Source organism: Myotis myotis, unplaced genomic scaffold (genome assembly GCF_014108235.1).
Source record: "Myotis myotis isolate mMyoMyo1 unplaced genomic scaffold, mMyoMyo1.p scaffold_m19_p_28, whole genome shotgun sequence".
NCBI classification, from domain to species: Eukaryota; Metazoa; Chordata; class Mammalia; order Chiroptera; family Vespertilionidae; genus Myotis; species Myotis myotis.
The window spans coordinates 1421760-1447181 of NW_023416333.1; the positions used below are offsets into that span (position 1 = coordinate 1421760).

The window sequence follows — 25422 nt, forward strand, 5'->3', positions numbered from 1 at the left end:
GTTTTATTCCCTCCCTAACTTCAGGGGAAAATCCCTACCTGGGGAAACAACCTTTCTCAGAGACCTTGGTTAAAACACATAGTGCCAAGAAGGTGAGCAAACATATTAAGAACAGTATGCCATATATGCCAGGTCCCTTGAAACAGCAAGCATGGACCGGCTCCCGGCAACAATGAAGAACTTTCACCCAAACCCACAAAAGACACATCCTTGCACTATAGACAGGCTTTGCTTCCACCTTTGTTTTACTGCCTGAGCACTACTGGCTCTCTGATGGGAACATCTGAGAAGCTATGAGAGCCACAAAACACCTTGTTTATAATCAATGACAATGACCGCTCCACAGAAAATAAACATGCCTGGGGTCCCTCCGATCTATGTACACACAGCTCTTGTAGTCTTTTCCCCAAAATAATTCCTGGATGCACAGTTAGGTGAGGACCCTTCCATCTAATGGGCTGCAGTCTCATCCAACAATTAGGTCACTGTTCCTGCAGTGAAAGGGTTTCCCATACTGCTATGGTCCTCAAACCAGTGACCATCACTCGTGAAATTGTAGGCATTAGGGCACATGGCCCTCTGCACGACCTGGGCAAGAGATACCATTCACATGTATTGGCATCCCTTGCAAACAAGAAATAAAATTCATGCTCCCAGACATACTTGAGGTTGTCACAGCTATCCCCTCTTTGGAGTGATTGCTATGTCTCCAAGCATCCAGACATCACATGAGGATTAGAGAGTCCAGAGTATTTCCTAGGAAAATATGGGCAGCAGTGTAAATTTGCCAAAAACTCCTGAGCTAATCCTGCACCATACTGTTCCCCTAAGAGCAAAAATGTTTGAGACCCCATAAAAGTTGTTCACCTCGCCGAAACCGGTTTGGCTCAGTGGATAGAGCGTCAGCCTGCGGACTGAGAGGTCCCGGGTTCGATTCCGGTCAAGGGCATGTACCTGGGTTGCGGGCACATCCCCGTGGGGGATGTGCAGGAGGCAGCTGATCGATGTTTCTCTCTCATCGATGTTTCTAACTCTCTCTATCTCTCTCCCTTCCTCTCTGTGAAAAATCAATAAAATATATATTTAAAAAAAAAAAAAAAAAAGTTGTTCACCTCATTGTGCTTGAAGAGCCCAGATCTCCTTAAAGCTAACCCACACAGTAAATAGAACACCCAAGATTAAAGAAGTCTTAGGAAAAAGCCGTTATTATTTTACAAACCAAAGAGACATGAGACTGGCAGTTCTTCCACTGATGACTCAGGCACTCAATAAATTCATCACTGGCCTGCAACATGTTTACTGGGGCCAACAGTGATGAGTCCTATGTGGCAACTCATGACAGGGAAACAAGAAAGAACTTTGGGCTCAGGTATTCCTCATTTTCTTTAACAAAAAAGACAACAGAGTTAGCTTCCCTGGGCACATGAGGATGGTGATTGATGCCATTTATAGGGACCTTATAGGTGGTTCAGGTGAAATAGCTTCAGCAACAGAAATATGCAGTGACATAGATCTGGCAGGACATCTCTGTATGTTAGAACGTGCAACATAATTACATAGTGTTCCAACATAAATACACACACATAGAACAGCCAAAACACTTATGGGAACTTTACATAATGTAGGTGATTAAATGTATGAGATACAATTCAGAAAAATGAGGATACACACATTTTCTTGTACTAATGTTAAATCCTAACTAAGAAACTACATTTCCTACACATCTAAGAAATTTCTCACATTTGGACTCATATTTGCAGAGTGAATTTAGAAATTTGGCTGAGAGATACCTCACATTAATTGCACGGAGAAGGCCTTTCTCCAGTGTGAAGTTTCTTATGATGTTGGAAACCACTGCGACTTGTAAAAGATTTTCCACATATACTGCATTTATAAGGCTTTTCTCCTGTATGAACTCTCTGATGGCGACGTACGTCAGTGCTACTGGTAAATGATTTTCCACATTCACTACACTGATAGGCTTTTCTCCTGTATGCACTCTCTTATGTAAACGAAGGTGAGTGCTCCGGTTGAATGATTTCCCACATTCACTGCATTTATAAGGTTTTTCTTCCGTATGAACTCTTTGATGACGATGAAGGGCGGTTTTAGCGGTAAAAGATTTTTGATATTCACTGCATTGATAAGGCTTTTCCACAGTGTGAACTCTCTGATGATATTGGAGACCTTTTCTACTTTTAAAAGATTTTCCACATTCACTGCATTGATAAGGCTTTTCTCCAGTATGAACTCTCTGATGACGATGAAGGTCGCTCTTAGTGTTACAAGATTTCCCACATAAACTGCATTTTTAAGGCTTTTCTCCAGTGTGAACATGTTGATGATATTGGAGAGCACTGCTACGGGGAAAAGATTTTCCACATTCGCTGCATTTATAAGGTTTTTCTTCTGTATGAACTCTCTGATGACGATGAAGGATGGTCTTAGTGGTAAAAGATTTTTGACATTCACTGCATTGATAAGGCGTTTCTCCAGTGTGAACTCTCTGACGATACTGGAGACCTTTTCAACCCAACCAGAAAAGCAAAATGAAAAAAGAATCCAAAAATACGAAGATAGTGTAAGGAGACTCTGGGACAGCTTTAAGCATACCAACATCCGAATGATAGGTGTGCCAGAAGAAGAGAGAGAGAAAGATATTGAAAACCTACTCGAAGAAATAATGACAGAAAACTTCCCCTACCTGGTGAAAGAAATAGACTTACAAGTTCAGGAAGCGCAGAGAACCTCAAACAAAAGGAATCCAGAGAGGACCACACCAAGACACATCATCATTAAAATGCCAAGATCAAAAGACAAAGGGAGAATCTTAAAAGCAGCAAGAGAAAGACAGTCAGTTACCTACAAGGGAGTACCCAAATGACTGTCAGCTGATTTCTCTACAGAAACTTTGCAGGCCAGAAGGGACTGGCAAGAAATATTCAAAGTGATGAATGCCAAGAACCTAAAACCAAGATTACTTTATCCGGCAAAGCTATCATTCAGAATTGAAGGTCAGATATAGAGCTTCACAGATAAGAAAAAGCTAAAGGAGTTCATCACCACTAAACCAGTATTATATAAAATGCTGAAAGGTATTCTTTAAGAAGAGGAAGAAGAAGAAAAAGGTAAAGAAACAAACTATGAACAACAAATACACATCTATCAACAAGTAAATCTAAAAATCAAGTGAATAAATAATCTGATGAACAGAAAAAAAAGAAGTTGTTAAGGGGAGTGACTGTGAAAGATGAGGCAATGACATTGTGAAGGCAAAATAATATTTCCTTCTTCTTTTCTAGGTTCTTTAGTTGGCCTAAAAATTAAACTGATACAATATAGGTTAACAGTGGAAAACCATAAAAAAGTTATTCACATGTATACCTGCTGTATATATGGAAATGACTCAGAAAAACAGAGTAACTGGCCAAAATGGCAAACACCATCATCTGAAAAGCCACCTTCACCTCCATTCAGAAAATATGGTGTGTGGACAGTCAGTTAGGGTGGACTGTCAGGAAAAGCAGAGTAAGAACCTCAGTTGTGGCCCAGTGTGCTGTGCACTGCGGTGAGGGCTTGTACTCAAAAGGACTCTGTTCCAAACCAAAGACCCAGGGTACAGACACAGGTGAATGGAGAGAAGGACATGAGACCAGAACATGATCCGGGCTGCAGGGAAAACACGGTGAGAGCCATTGTCTCATTCAGCCAGTAGGGAATACAGGAGAGAATAACATGTCAGGGGTCCTATCATGAATAGGACGTGAGCACCCATCCAATGAGCCCAGGATCATGTAGGACTCCAGCATCACTTCAAACATTAGGTCCCCAAATTCCTGTCCAATTGTACCCACTCCTGCAGGGTGAATGTCACTGCCATATAGGAGCATCATTTGAAGGGTCAAACTGAGGCAAGAATTTAATCACAGTGGATGGGATCACAGCATGACACCCAACACGTGGGGAAAGGTGCAGAGACAAAACACTACTTACCGAGGTCTCCTGTGGGTCAAACTCAGTGCTGGGATCAAAGGGAAGGTACACAAACAGCATCTCACTTTGAAAGAAGGTCCCCCTGGAGGAACCACTGCAGTTGAGAAATGATGGCGTTCCACTGAACACAGGGAAGCCAAGGGGAAGTGCTCTGAGATGTACAGGGGATGGGAGGAAAAGCATAACTGCAACCATGGAAACAGTACCTGCAGGTGAGCCACCCTGGTTCTCATACTGTACCTGCTCCAGTGAGGGCTGCACATCAGTGGTAGAGATTATGTCTGACGCTGGAGAAAATAATGGTTAAAATCCAGCCCCTTGATGCCCTGAACAGTTTGGGTCAGTGGCTAGAGCATCGGCCTCTGGACTAAAGAGTCCCAGGTTCGATTCCGGTCAAGGGCATGTACCTTGGTTGCGGGCACATCCCCAGTAGGGAGTGTGCAGGGGGCGGCTGATGGATGTTTCTCTCTCATGGGTGTTTCTAACTCTCTATCCCTCTCCCTTCCTCTCTGTAAAAAATCAATAAAATATATTTTAAAAAAAAATCCAGCCCCTTGAATCTGACACTTGTCTGGGGTGTAAACTTGGAGAGCTCACTTCATTTATCAGATACTGAATGTTTTCAGCAATTTGATAGGAGTTTCCACTTGTCCAGGTTGTTTGAGGATTAAGAGAAAATGCTTAAATATCTATCCATGGAATCCTGGCAACAAGTACTCAGCTTGTTACTTGATTGATCTGGGAAGGCCAGGGTAAGCGCCATCAATCATCTGCATGTCACATTCAACCACTGAGATTCAGGGAGTTGTACTGAGTCTCCTGGAGATGCCCAGGTGGGACCACACCACAATGAGACCTGAATGCCAACACCACCTGCCTCCCTGCAGCATAGTCAGTGGCTTCTTGTAGGTCCCATTTCTTACTAAAATTCACCCAAAGACAAAGGTGCTTGTGGGTTTCAGGGCATGAGAAGTGCCTGTCCTGGGAATGTCTCTTCAGGGAGAGGCTGGAGTTCAAAGGAGACGGGGAGAGAGAGAGAGAGAAAAAATCAATGCTGAGAAAGAATCACTGATCAACTGCTTCCTGCATGCCCCACACTACGGATCTAGCCAAGGCACAGGCATCGTCCCTGACTGTAAATGGAACTGTGACCTCCTGATTCCTAGGTCCACTTGGAACCAATGAGCCATGGCATCTGTGCTCTCAAAGTTCATGTTCCTAACTCTTTCTCCCTCTCCCTTGCTCTATGAAATCAATGAGAATGTTTTAAAAATCAATTAAAACATTATACTAAATATATCATTTATTCTAAATATTCTAAACAAAAAAAGCATTTAAGACTTCTGAGAAAATGCTCACCATAAATTCTTACAAAAAATACTATTAAATAAAACTGTATGAAAAAACAATTGTATGAGACTATCACGCAGAGGGCATAAGCACAGGGATTCAATATAGAGTTGAATGACAAAATTACAGAATATCTTTATACTAGAGGCCCAGTGAATGAAATTCATGCACTCAGGGGGGACCCATCAGCCCCAGCTGTGCCCACACTCTGGGAGCCTTCAGGGCTGTCCAACTAACAAAGGTAAATAACACTTATATCCATATAAAGAATTATACAGAAATGTTTGTACCAGCTTTATTAGAAATAACCAAATATTTATAAAAATGGACATTGTGGTGATATATTCAAAGAACAGAACATATACCAGAGCACTAGCCAGTTTGTCTCTGGATAGAGCATAGGCCTGCAGACCAAAGGGTCCCAGGTTTGATTCTGGTCAAAGGCACGTACCTTGGATGAAGACTCCTTCCCAGCTAGGGCCCTGGTCATGGCTCATGCAGGAGGCAACTGATCAATGTGTTTCTCTCACATCGATGTTTCTCACTGTCATTCCCACTCGCCCTAAAAATCAATGGACAAGTATTCTCAGGTGAGGATTAACAACATCAAAAAGAATATCTATCAAAAACAGAGATTAGTTACTAATATATCTTTAATAAATTTCCAATATTTTATGAAATATAAATTAAAGCAGAAAAATCCTAAGAAAAAGCCAAGTTTTCTAGTAAAATGGAATGTAAATACATGGTTACTAGGAAAGCTCTGAAGAACAGGGACAGACTAAATGAGGTCAAGAAGCAACTACACAGTTACAGATATGGTCAGTATTATGACTATAAGGATGGTTTCAGTTTCATGCACCTGTCAAGATTTATGAAACACTATACTTAACACATGTAGTTTACTCATTACAGCTGTCAAAAAATGGTTCCAGATAAAAGAAATGTACGTTCACCTATTTTGGAAAAACAGGTTTGTCAATTCTATATTCCATCTCTATCCTTATGTCCTCTGGACGAGAGTCTCATCTCAGTCACAGAAAATGTAACAAACAACGAAGAACTTTCACCCAAACCCACAAAAGCCACATCGCTGTACAAAAGACAACCTTTGTCTCCATCTTTGTTTTGCTGCCAGTGGCTCTGATGGGAACATCTGAGAAGCTACAGGAGCCACAAAACATCTTGATTATAATCAATGACAATGACTGCTCCACAGAAAAGAAACATGCCTGGAGTCCCTCAGATCAGTGTACACACAGCTCTTGAAGTCTTTTCCTCAAAATAATTCCTGTATACACAGTTAGATGAGGACCATTTCATCTAATGGGCTGAAGTCTGGTCCAACAATGCCAGTGGTTTTAATCCAGCTACTAGAAGGGTTCAGGAATCTGGAGAAGGCGCTGTGTGTAAATTCTGAAAGATTCCAGAGACAAAACATAATTTTGGAAGGCATTTGGGGGCCAGAGGAGCTTGGCTAAAGAAACCAAGTTCTCTCTTGTCTCAGGATCCCTTGCTTTTTATTAAATTGTCCTAAGGCAAAGCAGATATACATCAAAGGCCAGGGTTTCATATACAGAATCCATTGTCAGATTGGAGGAATTGCCCTCAGCTGTTCAGGTGTTTGGCCAACAGGAGGCAATAACATGTAGACTGAAATGGCCTCAGCTGTCTGGCACCAAGCAATCATTTTATGCATCCTTTTCAGGTTTGGGAAAATGCCCTCAGCCATTTCCAGGTGATTCAGCCCTGCTGACATTCTGGAATTGGCTTTCAACACAACAACAATTAGGTCAGTGTCTCTAGAGTGAAAGGATTTCCCATTACTGTTCTGGTCTTCAAACCAGTGACCATCAACCGTGAAATTGTAGGCATTAGGGCACGTGGCCCTCTGCAAGACCTGGGCAAGAGATTCCCTTCACATGTATTGGCATCCCTTGCAAACAAGAAAAAGAAATTCATGCTCCCAGACATAACTGAGGTGGTCACAGCTGCCCCCTCTATGGAGTGACCTCTGTGTCACTAAGCATCCATCTTAACATGAGGACCAGAGAGTCCACAGTGTTTCCTGGAAAATTATGGGTAGCAATGTAAATTTGGCAAAAACTGCTGAGCTAATTTCTGCACCATGGTCTTCTCTCAAGGCCAAAAATGTTTGAGACCGCATAAAAGTTTTGCACATCACCATGCTTGGAGAGCCCAGAATTTCTTATAAACTAACCCACACAATAAATAGCACACACAAGATTAAAGACGTTTCAGGAAAAAGCCTCATTATTTTGCAAAGAAACAAACCTGAGTCTGGCAGTTCTCCCATTGATGATTTCCATAGGCACTCAATAAACTCATCATTAGCATCTAGGGAAAGTGTGTCCCTGAAAATGGCAGTTCTGCAACATTATGTTTATGGGCACAACAGTAACGAGTCATATATGGCAACGCATGACAGAGAAAGAAGAAAGAACTAAGGGCTCAGGTATTCCTCATTTCTGTCAACAAATTAGACAACAGACTTAGCTTTCCTGGGCACATGAGGACGGTGATTGATGCCATCTGTAGAGACCTTATAGGTGGTTCAGGTGAAATACCTTTAGCAACAGAAATATGCAGTGACATAGATCTGGCAGGACATCTCTGTATGTTAGAACGTGCAACATAATTACATAGTGTTCTAATGTAAAAACACAGAAACAAAACAGCAAATACACTTATGGGAACTTTACAGAATACAGGTGATTAAATGTATGAGATACAATTCAGAAAAATGACGATTCACGAATTTTCTTGTACTATTGTTAAGTCCTAACTAAGAAACTGCATTTCCTACACATCTAAGAAATTTCTCACATTTGCAATCTTATGCGGAGAACGAATTTAGAAATTTGGCTGAGAGATACCTCATATTAATTGCACACAGAATGGATTTCCCCATTGTGAACTCTCTGATGATATTGGAGACCATTTCGGCCTCTATACGATTTCCCACATTCACTGCATATATAAGGCTTTTCTCCAGTATGAACTCTCTGATGATAACGAAGGTGAGTGCTCCGGATAAAAGATTTCCCACATTCACTGCATTGATAAGGCTTTTCTCCTGTATGAAGTCTCTGATGATGACAAAGGGCAGAGCTCTGGGTAAAAGATTTCCCACATTGAGTGCATTTATAAGGCTTTTCTCCTGTATGAAGTCTCTGATGATGACATAGGGCAGAGCTCTGGGTAAAAGATTTCCCACATTCAGTGCATTTATAAGGCTTTTCTCCTGTATGAACTCTCTGATGAAAACGAAGGTGAGTGCTCTGGGTAAAAGATTTCCCACATTCACCACATTTATAAGGCTTTTCTCCAGTGTGAATTCTCTGATGATAATGAAGGGCAACGCTAGTGGTAAAAGATTTCCCACATTCACTGCATTGATAAGGCTTTTCTCCAGTATGAACTCTCTGATGACGATAAAGGTCGCTCTTAGTTTTATAAGATTTCCCACATTCATTGCATTGATAAGGCTTTTCTCCCGTATGAACTCTCTGATGACGATGAAGGGCAGTGCTCTGGTTAAAAGATTTCCCACATTCACTGCATTGATAAGGCTTTTCTCCAGTATGAACTCTCTGATGACGATGAAGGACGGTCTTAGTGGTAAATGATTTCCCACATTCAGTGCATTTATAAGGCTTTTCTCCCGTATGAACTCTCTGATGACGATGAAGGGCAGTGCTCTGGTTAAAAGATTTCCCACATTCACTGCATTGATAAGGCTTTTCTCCCGTATGAACTGTCTGATGACGATTAAGGTCGCTCTTAGTGTTACAAGATTTCCCACATTCACTGCAATTATAAGGCTTTTCTCCCATATGAAATCTCTGATGAAAACAAAGGGCAGAGCTGTGGGTAAAATATTTCCCACACTCACAGCATTGATAAGGCTTTTCTCCTGTATGAAGTCTCTGATGATGACAAAGGGCAGAACTCTGGGTAAAAGATTTCCCACATTCACTGCATTGATAAGGCTTTTCTCCAGTATGAACTCTCTGATGACGATGAAGGTCGCTCTTAGTGTTACAAGATTTCCCACATTCACTGCATTGATAAGGCTTTTCTCCCGTATGAACTCTCTGATGACGATGAAGGGCAGTGCTCTGGGTAAAAGATTTCCCACATTCACTGCATTGATAAGGCTTTTCTCCAGTATGAATTCTCTGATGACGATGAAGGACGGTCTTAGTAGTAAAAGATTTTCCACATTCACTGCATTCATAAGGCTTTTCTCCAGTGTGAACTCTCTGATGTTGATGAAGGATCTTCTTAGAGGTAAAAGATTTCCCACATTCATTGCATTGATAAGGCTTTTCTCCCGTGTGAACTCTCCGATGACAACGAAGGGCACTGCTCTGTGCAAAAGATTTTCCACATTCACTGCATTTATAAGGCTTTTCTCCAGTGTGAACTCTCTGGTGTTGATGAAGGATCTTCTTAGAGGTAAAAGATTTCCGACATTCATTGCATTGATAAGGCTTTTCTCCCGTGTGAACTCTCCGATGACAACGAAGGGCACTGCTCCATGCAAAAGATTTTCCACATTCACTGCATTTATAAGGCTTTTCTCCAGTGTGAACTCTCTGATGTTGATGAAGGTTCTTCTTAGAGGTAAAAGATTTCCCATATTCACTGCATTTATAAGGCTTTTCTCCCATATGAACTCTCTGATGTTGATGAACGTCAGCATTAGCGATAAAAGACTTTCCACATTCACTCCATTGATAAGGCTTTTCTCCAGTGTGACCTCTCTGTTGATTATGAAAGCTAGAAAATTTGGAAAAATATTTTCCACATTCAGAGGACAGAAAACACCAACTTCCAAGATGGACATCTTTTTCCTGAATAAATGGGTGGGTGCAACTAATGTTTCCCTTACAATCTTTTTTACTGTAATAAATTTTTCTCCTTTTAAAAGGCATCCCATACGTCGAAATTGCATCTGGCCTATCGCTGGTCTGAGTAGCCTTTAGGTGGAGATGTCCTGACCCCGTAAGGACACCTTGACAAACCTCCCCGCATGTGAAACGATTCAGGGATACACTGAAATTGTAGCTGTTTGCAAGTGAGATCCTGTCCACACCTCTAGTGAAAGATTTCTCTTTTACATGCTGCTGGTGAAATTTTGCATGGAAAAAAAATTGTTTTGCACATGCCCCACACCTCAACAGTATTTGTCCATGTTGTGTTCCCTGCAGCTCCATCATGTGGAAAATGTTTCCCAAGACTAGCCCACAACTCTCACAGGGGTGGCTCTTCTGGGAAGACAAGGCTACCTTGGGATTCCTTGCCTGTGACAATCTTACAGAAACCTTCTGTTCAGTCGTTGCCTCTACATTCTTTGCTCCACAGCAGCAACCTGAAGAAAAGAAACGTAGTAAAAGTGCATGTTGATCTGATAAATACAGAATATCTTCACCAGAATTGTTTATGTCACAACTGGACATGATTCCATACAATGATTTTCAAGACAAGTGAGTCAGACTCTCAGGAAATGGCTGTTATATATAACATGGCCCAAAAGGTCACTGGATGAAGAAAGTCTCACCAAGGGAGGACAGAAGCATTGGCTGGCAAGAAAAGGACAGAGGCAGGGTCTGCTTGTTATTACTCCACAAATGGCTTCCTTTACGACTTTTCATTCTGGCAATATGAGTCTGTGTAAAATAATTTCAATGTGCTCAAACCCATAAAATATCAGTAATAGTAAAGCACGGGATGCTCAGTGTCAATACAATACGGGTGCACTCTAAAGCTCTGCAGGCATGCAACAACACTGGAGTGCAGTAAAGCCGAGATGTGTGATAGAGGTAGAGGTGAAAAGTTGAAAGAGGATAAGGTTATCCATGGGCTGGGAATAGAGTAGAATGATCACTATTAAAACTGAGTCATAGGCAAAGTGTCAACATTAAGCAAGAAGAAGTAGAATTGGGAGAGGAGTGGGCAATGGTAACAAAACATTTTTGTTGTTGAACAAAATGGCTTTCTAGTTATGAATGTAACAGAGCCCAGGCATGAAAACCACCCCCAGGGTCCTTCACCAAGGCAAGACTGCCTCTGGGTCTATCCTGTCATTGATAAAGTCATGTTTCTCCTTTGATGCACAAAAGATTTTGCCTCTTAAATCCAAGTTCAGCCATAGCATGAGATAAATGATGCAAATCTTGTGTGTGTGTGTGTGTGTGTGTGTGTGTGTGTGTGTGTCTTACTCATTTTAATATTTCTAGCTTGCGGAGCAGTGCCAAGTACAGCAGAAGCTCAATAAATACTTATGCTTATTCTTTATTATGAGAGGCTGTCTGGCAACAGAAAAAGGACCTGTGGTTGAATGAGCCCTATATTTAACTTCTTAAATGGTTTCAAAATTTTGTCACATGAAGCTTTCTCTGATGCCTTCATGTGACATAAGAAGTTATGTCACCTCCTCAGAGAAAAGCTTCTTCTGCTTCCCCCCAGTAACTCTCCGTCCCATTACTATGTTTATTTCTTTCTTTTTTTAAAGCATCTATCAGGATCTGAAATACCTACCACCCATTAAAAGTATTGTATTATTAACTATCACTACCACTGCTGCCCCGTGATTAAAAAGAAGGCTCCATGCCTCAATGTCAGTGGTGCATAACAAAATTCTCAGCTGTTGTGGAGTTGTCTGTGGGTAAAAAAAAAATAAAAATTAAATGAGCCCTAACTAAACAGCTCAGTCGGTTAGAGCAGTGGTTCTCAACCTTCCTAATGCCGCGGCCCTTTAATACAGCTCCTCATGTTGTGGTGACCCCCAACCATAAAATTATTTTTGTTGCTACTTCATAACTGTAATTTTGCTACTGTTATGAATCATCATGTAAATATCTGATATGCAGGATGTATTTTCATTGTTACAAATTGAACATAATTAAAGCACAGTGATTAATCACAAAAACAATATATAACTATATCTGTGTTTTCCGATGGTCTTAGGCGACCCCTGTGAAAGGGTCCTTCGACCCACAGGTTGAGAACCGCTGGGTCAGAGCATCATCCCAACACACCAAGGTTGTGGGTTCAATCCTAGGTCAGGGCACATACAAAGAAGCAACCGATGAGTGCATAAATAAGTGGAACAACCAATCGATGCTTCTCTCTCTCTCTCTCTCTCTCTCTCTCTCTCTCTCTCTCTCATAAAATTAAAGAGCCTAGCCTGGAGAGGAAAAGGTGGGAAGAGGAAGACAAACTAGCAGCTTTCAAAGATGGGTGGGCAATAAACTGGAAGTGAAATCCTTAGGAGCCTGAAGGAGGGATAAGGAGCTGAAATTCCTGGGTAACCGCTTTCAGCTCAACTTATAACTTTTTAAAAGTCAGAGCTGGGGGGCGAGGAGGGGAGACCATATAGGAGTAGCCAGTAGTAAGCTTCTGTCACTTAAGAAATTTAACCAGAGGACCATGAGATTTGGGGACTGGCCCCTCATAATCCCGGATTGCAATAAATGTGACTCTAATTCAACTTCTTGAGGCTTCCTTCTGTGATTCGCAGGGTACATTACAACATTTGGAAGATCCCCAGTGAGATACAGCCCCCTAGGGGTGCTGTTTTGGACGCAAAGAGGGGCAAAACCTCCCGAGCCGTTCGTGGAGACTGAGAGATCTCTAGGGGGTGCGCAACCTGAGAAGTTCCAGGGCCCCGGAGAAATCCCCTTCGGATCCAGCTGGTGGACAGGAGATGTTGGGCCGTCCCTAAAAAAATTCATCGAGTCACCTGGAAAATCCTCTAGAGGTAAGTTCTGGGACTGGTCACTGGTGGTGGACTCAAAAGAGTGCTGGACGCAGCGTAACCTCGGAGTCCGACCGCCCGGACGCGACGGCGTCTGGGGGTCCTGGTCTGGGCAACCTTAGGGTTGCATCTGTCTGGTTTGTTCTGTCTTTGTTCTTTGTTGTCTTTGTCTTTGTCAAAATGGGTCAGGGACTTGTTCTGTATCTCCGATCTCTAAGGGACTTGTCCTGTATCATGGAGGAATGGCTTCTAGACGGTATTCACCATCTCTGGGACTTCCGGGAAGGAAGTCAAAACTTGGACTGACTAAAGGTTTGAGTCTGGCCTGTCTTTTAAAAAAGGTAGAAGAGAAGCGTTCCTAGGCAGTTTTCTACTGCCTCTGTTCAGGGACTTGTCCTGTATCTCTGCACAACTGAAACTGATTTGTTGGTATTTTGTGGTGTAAATGTGGCATGCGCCTGTGTAAAAGCGTTTTTGTTTGTTTCTGTTTTGTTTTGTTTCCTTTGAAAAAAAACCTTCTGACTGAGGCATTTGTCTAGTTGTCGTGTCTATTTAGTCTTGTTTTCTTTGTTCAGTATGAGCACCGTTTCTGTCTGGATGAAACAAGGGTCGAGAATCCTGTCCTGGGATGTGGGAAAGGGAGGCCCCCACATCTGTTCCTGTCAGGCCCCTATCAGGGGACTTGGGTGGTGTTCCTGTTATCTGCTCAAGATCCCAAGACTGTAAAAGTACTTGTTCACTGAAAGGGTGTAAGTGTGGATGTTTATTTGATGTTTGTATGACTACTTAGGTATAATTATTTGTTCATGTAAGGGTGGAAGTCTGAAAAAACAAACAAACAAAAAACACGCTTGACTTCTTTAAGGCTGAATACTCTGACCGATAGCAAAACGCGCCCCAAGCAGCCGCTGGGTTCTTTCCCCAAGGGCGCTTGCTCTCTGTCAGAGGTGGAATCCGCCCGTCTAACTAGTAAAAATTTCTGTCTGTTTGTTTACTAGGGACTTTGATTTGCTCTGTGATATTTCTGTGTTGGGTTGAAATTTTGGAATTCTGGGGTAGATTTAAAAGGTATTTGTGCCCTAACCGGTTTGGCTCAGTGGATAGAGCGTCTACCTGTGGACTCAAGGGTCCCGGGTTCAATTCCAGTCAAGGGCATGTGCCTTGGTTGAGGGCACATCCCCAGTGGGGAATGTGCAGGAGGCAGCTGATCGATGTTTCTCTCTCATCGATGTTTCTAACTCTCTATTCCTCTCCCTTCCTCTCTGTAAAAAAATCAATAAAATATATATTTTAAAAAAAAGGTATTTGTGGCTTTCCTTGTCTGATTGGGACATTCAGGGAGCTCACAACTCATCAGGGCAGAGATAATTTATAGGCCCTGCCCCGTGCCTGTGCTGAATTGAGGATCTTTCAGGAAGCCCTCCATTCTTTTAGTAAAATTTCCCTGCACACCCTTGCCATCCTCTGCCTTCTTTTCCAAGACGACTAAGAGTCATTTTCCTCCACAGGAATTGTCTTCCTCTAACTCACAATAGGAAATAATACAGGCCAGTGTCATTTGGCTTGCTGGTTAAAGGAAGACAATGGGCCCTGGAATCTGTAAAGGTGGGCGGGAATGAAGCTGGACAAATGTACTAAAAGGGTTCGGTACCAGTTGCTGCTAGTAGAGGAGGGGCTGATATCCCCTTCCAGTGCACTCCCTTGGGAGAGGCCTGATTGCTGCTCTGTCACAGGGGACTGGTACGATGGCAGGGGCCTGGTACCCAACCCACTGTCACAGGAGCGCTTTGTAATGAAAATGCTTAATTTTGTAATTAACATGCTTAATTTTGCTTCTGTAAACTGCTTTTTTGCAAACCAGGTTCCTCATTCCAAACCTTGAGATGTAATCAATACCTTTGTGATCTTTGCCTATATAAGTCTGGTTTTGCCACCATCTTATAACTATGAGATTTGGGGAATGGCCCCTCATAGTCCCAGATTGCAATAAATGTGACTCTTTAATTCGAGAAAAAAAAAAAAAAGAAAAGAAAAGAAATTTAACCAGAGAGATTAAAAATGGCGGCAGAGTAGGAGGATGCTGCATGGCCATGCTCCCAGGAACAAGCTGGAATTACAACTGAAATATGAGAAGGCTTCCTGAATAATCAACAGAAAACTCACAGGAGAGAACCCTGATACCCAAGGACCGAAGGTGGAGCTGGCTTAGAGACTGGTAGGAGGGGCAGAGACGTGACCCACAGAGGGCAACTGAAGTCCCAGAGAGTTATCTCAGCTGGTGGTGGAGGGGGGGAAGGTGCCACTGAGAATTCTGGGATCTAATCCCAGAGTTGGGCTCCCCAGCAGAGAACACCAAGCTGAGGAAGGTATCCACATAGCATCAAGCTGTGGAAAGCAGTGGGGTGAGACCTGCCAGGGAGTGGCAGCTGAAAGTTCAGGCACCCTTTTAAAGGGCCAAGGCACAAACAGTCCCTGTGGAGCCACCCACCTTGTACTCTGGCAGAGGGAGGGCGAAGAGGACTGGAGCTGTGAGAACAGAGGCCAGCAATGGGGACTCGAGGGATAGAGCTCAGAAGGCAGACACCCCAAGTTTCCTTGGCTCAGTCATTCCCTCACACAGCCACATAGACATCTGCCTTGCCTGGGGGGATAGACATCTGCCTTGCCTGGGGGGAAGACAGTTGATACACCCTATTGGAAAACACCTTGCCCTGAGGCCGCTTAAGAGATTAAAAGTAACAATTCGAAGGAGTAACAGCTGCTTGTGTAGCCTGCCCCCATTCAAGGAACAGCAGCCTCCTGATCACCATACCCTCTGTCTGAGGAACAGCAGCTGTGTGTGAAGCCTCCCCCCACCAGCCAGAGGAGCCACCACAGTGGTGAACAGCACCCACCACAGGAGCTGCTGCCAACTGAGGAGCAGCTGCTACCAAAACCACCCGAGGAGCAACCGCAGCCCGAGGAGCCACTGCCACCCAGGGAGCAGCCACTGGATGACTCAACATTTAGATATGTCGGTGAGATCAAACATGGGTAGACAAAGAAACCCCCAAAGGAAAGAAAAGGAGGACTCGCCAGAAAAGCAGCTAAGTGAAACCGAGGCATGCAGCATGACAGAAAAAGAATTCAGATTAAGGGTCCTAGAATGCATAAACCGGATGGAGGAAAAAATCAACAACTTATGCAAGAAGCAAGAAGAAACAGATGAAAAAATCAATAAATTATATAAGAACCAAGAAGAAATTAAGAGTGATATAGCTGCAATAAAATACACCATTGAGCCGAAACCGGTTTGGCTCGGTGGATAGAGCGTTGGCCTGCGGACTGAGGGGTCCCAGGTTCGATCCCGGTCAAGGGCATGTACCTGGGTTGCGGGCACTTCCCCAGTGGGGGATGTGCAGGAAGCAGCTGATCGGTGTTTCTGTCTCATCGATGTTTCTGGCTATCTCTCTCTCTTCCTCTCTGTGAAAAATCAATAAAATATATATTAAAAAAACAAAAACAAAAACAAAAAACACCATTGAAAGTTTCAACAGTAGACTAGGAGAAGCGGAGGACCAAATTAGCGAATTAGAAGACAGGGAAGCAAAACACACCCAAACTGAACTGCAATTGGAGAAAAAAATTAAAAGACAGGAGGAGAGCCTAAGGGAGCTATGGGACAACATGAAACAAAACAACATACGAATTATAGGGGTGTCAGAACAACAGAAAGAGGAACAAGACTTAGAAAACCTTTCTGAAGAAATAATATCAGAAAACATCCGAGGTGGGGAAGAAAAAAGTCACACAAGCACAGAGAGTCCCAAACAAGGTGAACCCGAAAAGACCCACAACAAGACACATTGTAATTATCATGGCAAATGTTCAGGACAAAGAGAGAATCTTAGCCCTAACCGGTTTGGCTCAGTGGATAGAGCATCGGCCTGCGGACTCAAGGGTCCTGGGTTCGATTCCGGTCAAGGGCATGTACCTTGGTTGCAGGCACATCCCCAGTGGGGAGTGTGCAGGAGGCAGCTGATCGATGTTTCTCTCTCATTGATGTTTCTAACTCTCTATTCCTCTTCCTTCCTCTCTGTAAAAAAATCAAAAAAATATATTTTTAAAAAAACAACAAAAAAAAACCAAAGAGAGAATCTTAAAGGCTACAAGAGAGAGTCGGAAAGTTATATTCAAGGGATCTCCCATTAGATTATCAAATAATCTCTCAACGGAAACACATCAGGCAAGAAAAGAATGGATGGAAATTTACAAAGTCATGCAAAGCACAGGACTGAATCCAAGAATACTTTATCCAGCAAGACTATCATTCAAAATTGAAGGGAAAATAAGAAGCTTCACAGACAAAAAAAAGGCTAAGGGAGTTTATCACCACCATGCCAGCAATGCAAGAAATGCTAATGGGACTGGTGTAAAAAGAAGAAATAAAAAGCTCAGAAAGAAAACAGCCACAAAAAAATAGAAATGGCTACAAACAAGTACCTTTCAATAATGACTTTAAACGTAAATGGACTAAATGCTCCAATCAAAAGACATCGAGTGGCTGAATGGATAAAAAAACATGATCCATACATTTGCTGTCTACAAGAAACCCACCTCAGAAGAAGGGACTCACACAGACTGAAGGTGAAGGGATGGAAAAATATCTTTCAGGAAAATGGAAATGAAAAAAAAGCTGGGGTAGCAATACTTATATCGGACAAAATAGACCTCAAAGTACAGGCCATAACAAGAGATAAGGGAGGACACTTCATAATACTAAAGGGATCGATACAACAAGAGGATATAACCCTGATAAACATATATGCACCCAATGCAGGAGCACCCAAATTCATAAAAAAAACTCCTGGAAGATATCAAAGGAGAGATCGACAACAATACAATCATAGTAGGGGACTTTAATACACCAGTGACATCACTGGATAAATCCTCTAGACAAAAAATCGGCAAAGAAACAGCAATCCTAAATGACTCACTAGATCAGATGGACTTCATAGAAATCTTCAGAACACTTCACCCCAAAGCCACAAAATATACATTCTTCTCAAGTGCTCATGGGACATATTCAAAAATAGACCACATATTGGGTCAAAACAAAGTCTCCCCAAATTCAAGAAGATTGAAATCATACCAAGCATCTTCTCAGACCACAAGGGCATAATATTAGAAATAAACTACAATAAAAACAACTCAAAATACTCAAACACTGGGAAGCTGAATAGCATGTTATTAAATATTGATTGGGTTACGAATGAGATCAAAGAAGAAATTAAAAACATCCTGGAAACTAATGACAATGAAAACAAAACAATCCAAAACCTATGGGACACAATGAAAGCATTCCTGAGAAGGAAGTTTATAGCTCTACAGGCCTATCTAATCAAACAAGAAAAAATGGTAGTAAATCATCTAAATCTGCATCTCAAAGAATTAGAAAGAGAGCAACAAGAAAAGCCCAGAGTGAGCAGAAGGAAGGAGATAATAAAGATTAGAGCAGAAATAAATGACATAGAGACCAAAAAAAAAAAAAAAAAAATACATAAAATCAATGAAACCAAGAGCTGGTTCTTTGAAAGGATAAGCAAGATTGATGAACCTCTAGCCAGGCTCACCAAGAAGCAGAGAGAGAGGACCCAAATAAACAAAATCAGAAATGATAGAGGTGAAATAACAACAGACCGCACAGAAATACAAATGATTGTTAAAAAATACTAGAGACAACTCAAACAAACTAGACAACCTGGAGGAAACGGACATATTCCTAGAAAAATACAACATTCCAAAACTCAATCAGGAAGAATCTAAAAATCTCAACAGGCCAATAACTATGGAAGAAATTGAAGCAGTCATCGAAAGCTTCCAGCAAACAAAAGCTCAGGACCAGATGGCTTCACAGGGAAGTTTTACCAAACATTCAAGGAAGAACTAAAACCTATCCTCCTCAGACTACTACAAAAAATCCAAGAGGAAGGAACACTTCCAAGCTCATTCTATGAAGCCAGCATCACCCTAATACCAAAACCAGGTAAAGACAACACAATGAAAGAGAATTACAGACCAATATCCCTCATGAACATAGATGCCAAAATCCTCAACAAAATCTTAGCAAATCGGATCTAGCAGTACATCAGAAAGATCATACACCACGACCAAGTAGGATTTATCCCAGGGATGCAAGGATGGTACAATATCCGCAAATGAATAAACGTGATACATCACATAAACAAATTGAAAGAAAAAAACCACATAGTCATATCAATTGATACAGAACATATTTGCCAATGTTATCACTGATAAGGGTTTAATCTCCAACATTTATAGGGAACTCATACAACTCAACAAAAGGAAGATAAACAATCCAATAAAAAAAATGGGCAAAGGACCTAAATAAACACCTTTCAAAAGAGGACATTCAGGCCGAAACCGGTTTGGCTCAGTGGATAGAGCGTCGGCCTGTGGACTGAAAGGTCCCAGGTTCGATTCCGGTCAAGGGCATGTACCTGGGTTGCAGGCACTTTCCCAGTGGGGGATGTGCAGGAGGCGGCTGATCGATGTTTCCCTCTCATCGATGTTTCTGACTCTCTATCTCTCTCCCTTCCTCTCTGTAAAAAATCAATAAAATATATTAAAAAAAAAAAAAAAAGAGGACATTCAGAAAGCCAACAGACATACGAAAACATGCTGAAAGTCACTAATCATCCGAGAGGTGCAAATCAAAACAACAATGAGGTACCATCTCACACCTGTCAGAATGGCCATCATCAACAAATCAACATACGACAAGTGCTGGAGAGGATGTGGAGAAAAAGGAACACTCGTGCACTGCTGGTGGGAATGCAGACTGGTGCAGCCACTATGGAAGACAGTATGGAGTTTCCTCAAAAAACTAAAAATGGAACTCCCATTTGACTCCGTGATCCCACTACTAGGAATATATCCCAAGAAACCAGAAACACCAATCAGAAAGGATATATGCACCCCAATGTTCATAGCAGCACAATTCACCATAGCTAAGATCTGGAAACAGCTTAAGTGCCCATCAGCAGATGAATGGATTAGAAAACTGTGGTACATCTACACGATGGAATACTATGCTGCTGTAAAAAAGAAGGAACTCTTACCATTTGCAACAGCATGGAAGGAACTGGAGAGCATTATACTATGTGAAATAAGCCAGTAAATGAAGGAAAAATACCACATGATCTCACTCATTTATCGATAATAAAAGACCATTATAAACTTATCAACAAAAATAGATACAGAGGCAGAGCTACCTCGAACAGAATGTCAAACTACAGCAGGAAGGTCAGGGAGGGTTGGGTGACAGGAGGGTGGTAAGAGATCAACCGAAGGACTTGTATGCATGCATATAAGCATAACCAATGGACATAAGACACTGGGGGGTAGGGGAGGCCAGGGGATTGTCAAGGGCGGCGGGAGAAAAGGAGACATATGTAATACTCTTTGTAACACTTTTTAGAAATAAAACAATAAAAAAAAATCATACAAGAAAATAGCCAAAAAAAAAAAAAGAAAAGAAAAGAAATTTAACCAGTGCGGGTATCACAGAAGAAATCCAAATATTTAATGGGAATGGAAGTCTGGGACCCAAACAGGCAGCTACAGATATGCCTGGTTTCAGTTGCACAAAATGTTTTAACGAGTTGCCAATTTTTAAAAATTGTATTAGTTGCCAGGCTTTAAAAAATCAAGAGCCTGACCATATGTGCACACTTTGTTTCGCTTCTCCAACAACACCTACACTAGTATTGTGCTCTTAAAACTCAAAACTCAGCAAAAATAAAAGTTTGCCTCTGTTTATGACATAGACACTTTCTTACACCTCCATTTACCTTACCTGACTACGCATTCAAGTTCGCAACCCTTGGACCAAACCGAGGAATCGAGAACCTGAGCTCAGAAAAGCCCAATTTGCAGTCCTCGCTTCAAAATAACGTTATCTTCACTAAGAAGGTTCAGCCAGGGGAGGGACGCGCCTGCCAGTCCCACCGCATCTCCGGGCGAAGCCGGGACCCGCAGCCCGGCATCCCTGCTCCCGATTCCCCACACCTGGATTCGGAGCACTGCTGTCAGGGGCTCAAGGGACTGACCTGGGAAATTAGGACCTTAATGGTCAGAAGACCCGGGCTGCCAGAGGCTGAGGGGAAGTACGTGGAGGACTGCGAGGACGAGAGTCAGTTACCCGGTGGGGAAACAGCATGGCTCACTTACCGCTGCTCAACTTCCGCAACCCGGCAGTGTCGTCCATAGAGCGCCCCACTATGACGCACCGTGACCCCGCACCCCCCCTCTCCCCCTCCTGCTGGCGGTTTGTGGTGTCACAAAAGGAGCCGCCAAATGATGCAAATCATAAAAGAAAACCCAAAACGAGATATGGTCAGCACTGTCCTAGAACAACCACAAATGAGACCACAGGCAAAAGACCTACGTGAGTGACATCAGCAAGATGGCAGAATCAGAGATAGAGAACCTTTCCTCATTCCATAGTAAGTAGACAGCTATCCATGAAAAAAAATCCTACAGGCAATGGGAATAAGAGTACCATGAAGACAAACAGTAATACAGAATACCAAATAAGGACAACTGCATAGAAAGGATGACAAGAAACTGGGTGAGGAAACACATTTGAAGACACTTAAGGTCAAAAACAGGGTTAATAACTAACGAAGGGAAAGATAGTCTGCAATGAATGGTGCTGATATAAATGGACATTCACATGTAAAAACAACAAAATTGGACAGCACTGATAAAATCTAAGCCAACCTGTATGACACAATTAAATGTGAGCGCTAAAACTTAAAACTCCTCAGGACAACCTAGAGAAAAAGTTTTGGAGGTTTGTTTTAGACAGAATTTTCTGAATGTGACACCAACCAACACACAAAGTAGAAAACGAACAGTCCAGATGGCAACAAATAAAGAAAAATAGCGTCTTCACTGCACAACAGCAATAAACAAAATGAAATGAAAGGCAATCTAGAGAATAGAAGAAAATACTTGCAAACCATATGTAGGAATCTCTTGGAGATATTCTGGATTCAGCTCTGATCAGCACAATAAAGCGAATATTGCAATATAGACAGACATTCACACAAATAGTTGGAGTTCCCTGGGAATAATGAAGGTATATTAATACTATAGTGCAGTCTAATAACAATGCAGTGACTCTGTCTCAAAAGCAAAGTCTATATAACTTCATTAACAATATTTAACTGCTAAGCACTAGTAACGAGCACCTGAGCTTGCTAGAAACATGGGGGCACTAGACCTGCTGAATGCAGGGTTGCCAAAAACATGGACTTTGTAGAAAAGCTGGTGTGGGGGAGTAATATCTGCAAAGCACAATTAAGCACATGCAAAAATATGTGTTCCTGTATGTTGTAAGCAATTAATATATAAAATATACAAGGTATTCAAAAGACCCTAATGAAAAATACAGTTAATAAACAGGATAAGGTTGTGCAGACAGTTTTTCAAAAATATATACACATTACCAACAGGGATATACAAAATGCTTTCTTCACTAACCAAGGTGGAATCCTTTAAGCTTCCTGCAACACTACCAACCCAAAGTCCTTCCCTGTGAATTTAGGGGAGCGGGGAGTATTGGGACTTCAGGAATAGAAGGGAGCAGCAGAAACAGACCAAATAACCCCATGACAGCAACTACCCAGATAACTGGAAAATCAATCAGTATCACAGTCTACATTGTAGGACAGAGCACACCCTGGGGGATGGGGCCTGGGAAGGCGCAAAGCCAAGCCTACGTCACTGGTAACAGTGATGGTCTTACCCAGCGAGGATATAAGTTCAAAGTTCTCCAGCATCACATTCAGGTACAGCTGTCTCTGACCCTCACCAAGGAGGCTCCATTCCTCCCTGGAGAAGTACAGGGCAATGTCCTCAAAGGTCACGCCAACCTGTCAGAATTGAGACAATTGTAACCAGACCTGTCTTTCTGAGAATCAATAATGCTACCCCTTACACACCTTCCCCCCCTCAACCTCCTCCAGGGCACCCGGTTAGTGTGGACTCCAGGCCCTAATGCCAGTGCAGGCTGCTCTCTCATCACAGTCCCATTACTCACTGTGATTGCCCTCAGCAGAACGGCTGGGTTGGTGGGAAGGATTGGGGGAGGGGAGGGGAGAGGGCAATGCCATTTAAGGTCTGGGCGATGCCTGCGGGGCCCCAGCCTTCCTGCCAAGCAACACCACTGCAGTCTCCTAGATCCTGCCTCCAAGACAAAGCCAAGGGTGGGTTTATGCTTCGCCTTTAAGTCCCCACACCAGGTCCCGGGACCATCAGCTCACACTTCCTCCAGATGTGCTCACCACTGGGTAATGTTTATCCCCTTCCCATGTTCAGACCCCAGGTTCACGCCCTCATCCCTGCCCCCTTCCTGCTCCAATGCCACTGGATCTCGCTGGACTCACCCATGAACTTGGCATATGGCGTGTAGAGAGCTTGGAGTCCAGCCGGATCCACGACCACCCCAGGCCCCTGACGGACCCCACAGTCGTAAAAGCCCCGAATGAGTCTGTGACGTCCTCCCTGCAGCCTCTGCTCTTTTCGTCAATACTCACAGCCCATATTCTCAGGGACCTTCAGATGCAAGTCACCCCTGTCCTCTCTGCCCTGCACTTGCTGTGTCCTCAGAAGCCACAACACTCCTCTCTCCCCTTCACCTTCCTCACGGTCCTCCACGCGGGACTGAGCTGCAGGACGGGACAGGCGCCCTCCCCAGGCTGTGGTGTGTGTGTGAGGAGGCGGTGAGGGCCTGGGGGCTCGAACTCACCTTAGCTGGTCTCTTCAGCGGGGGCGCCGCCATTGCACTCTGTGGGCTGAGCGGGGCGGGAGCAGAAGCCGCTGCAGGAATGGCAGTCCCTGGCCCGGCCCTGGCGTGGGTCCGGGCGGTGACTCCGAGTTTCAATCCTAAGTGTGAGCTGTGACACCACTGGAGGCTCCGACCATTGGCTGTGAGGCGGGAACACCACCCTCCGGCCTTCTCCACGGGACTCTGAGCCCAAGAACTCCCGACAGCCTGAGACCAGAACTTGAATGGACAACACCCGTAACCAGGAATACCGGTCCCGCCCTACATGAGCGAACAATGGGAAATGCCTTCTGAGCCCCCATTGGCTCAACCTAGTGGCATTCCACGCTTGGCCTTATGGGTAATGTAGTTTCTTGGTGCCAAGGCGAGGATGCCGTATTTCTCAGTTGACTAAAGGACTGGATTTAGGGGCAAATAGCTCAAGAACACACCAAGTACACTAAGGGTCCTCTAGTGCCTTCAGTGGAGGTGACGTCAGGGGCAAGTTTGTTTCTCCAGCACCTGCGGGGCTGGTTTTGCATATCTTTCTTCAGGACCTGCTCTTTCTGAATGGCAGGCAATGTTTCTTCATTCAGGACTTTTGGCATGTGTCTCCTTCAGGCCAAATGTAGCTGGGGGAGGTTGCTCAAGTCTCAGACTAGACCTGACCTGCCTCCATTGAATTCATTATACAAAGATCATGTCACAAAACAGACACTCATACTTAAGAGCATCTGCTTCTGATGCCATCCAAAGTGTCAGCTCTGCCTGGGCTGCAGTGTGGATAAGATGGCCAAGAGACATGTGAAAAGTGCTCAAAAGACTGATCATCAGAGAGATGCGAATTAAAGCAACCATTAGAGACCACCTCCCAACTGTCAAAATAGCTGTCATCAACAAATCAACCAAGGACAAGTGCTGGGGAGGATGTAGAAAAAGGGAACCCTAGTACACCCCTGGTGGGAATGCAAACTGGTACAGCCATTATGGAATCAGTTTGGAGTTTTTGCTAACAATTAAATATGGAACTGCCATTTAATTCAGTGATTCTACTCCTAGGAATGTACCCTAAGAATCTTGAAACAGATAGGATATATGCACCCTTATGTTCATAGCAGCACAATTTACAATAGCAAAGATCTGGAAACTACCCAAGTATCCACCAGTAGAATAGCGGATAAAAAACTGTGGTACATTTACACCATGGAATAGCATCCAGAAGTAAAAATAAAGAATCTCTTACCCTTTCACACAGCATGGAGGAACCTTGAAAGCATCACGCTAAGTGAAATAAGTCAGTCAGAGAAAGAGTATCACTTGATCTCACTCATATTTGGAATCTAATTCACAAAAAAATGATGAATGGAGTGGATTCAGAGACATGGAAGCATGGAATAACAGCAGAATCTTAGAGGGAAAGTGGGGAAAGGTAAAAAGAAATGTCCCTCAGATAAAGATT

General features: G+C 43.1%; 2 protein-coding genes and 1 pseudogene across 2 annotated transcripts in view; all 3 read right to left on the reverse strand.

The window, feature by feature from the left end:
* The window catches only part of LOC118649184 (zinc finger protein 615-like), a 1009024-nt gene that overhangs the window by 131535 nt on the left and 852067 nt on the right, over positions 1-25422 (reverse strand). The window lies entirely within an intron of this gene.
* Positions 1096-5840, reverse strand: LOC118649142 (annotated as a pseudogene).
* Positions 7596-24946, reverse strand: LOC118649169 (zinc finger protein 271-like). Its single transcript, XM_036295978.1, is given in 4 exon segments — positions 7596-8440; positions 8442-10741; positions 22944-23070; positions 23946-24946. Coding segments are annotated over 4 exon segments (2700 nt in total). The 5' UTR covers positions 23979-24946; the 3' UTR covers positions 7596-8200.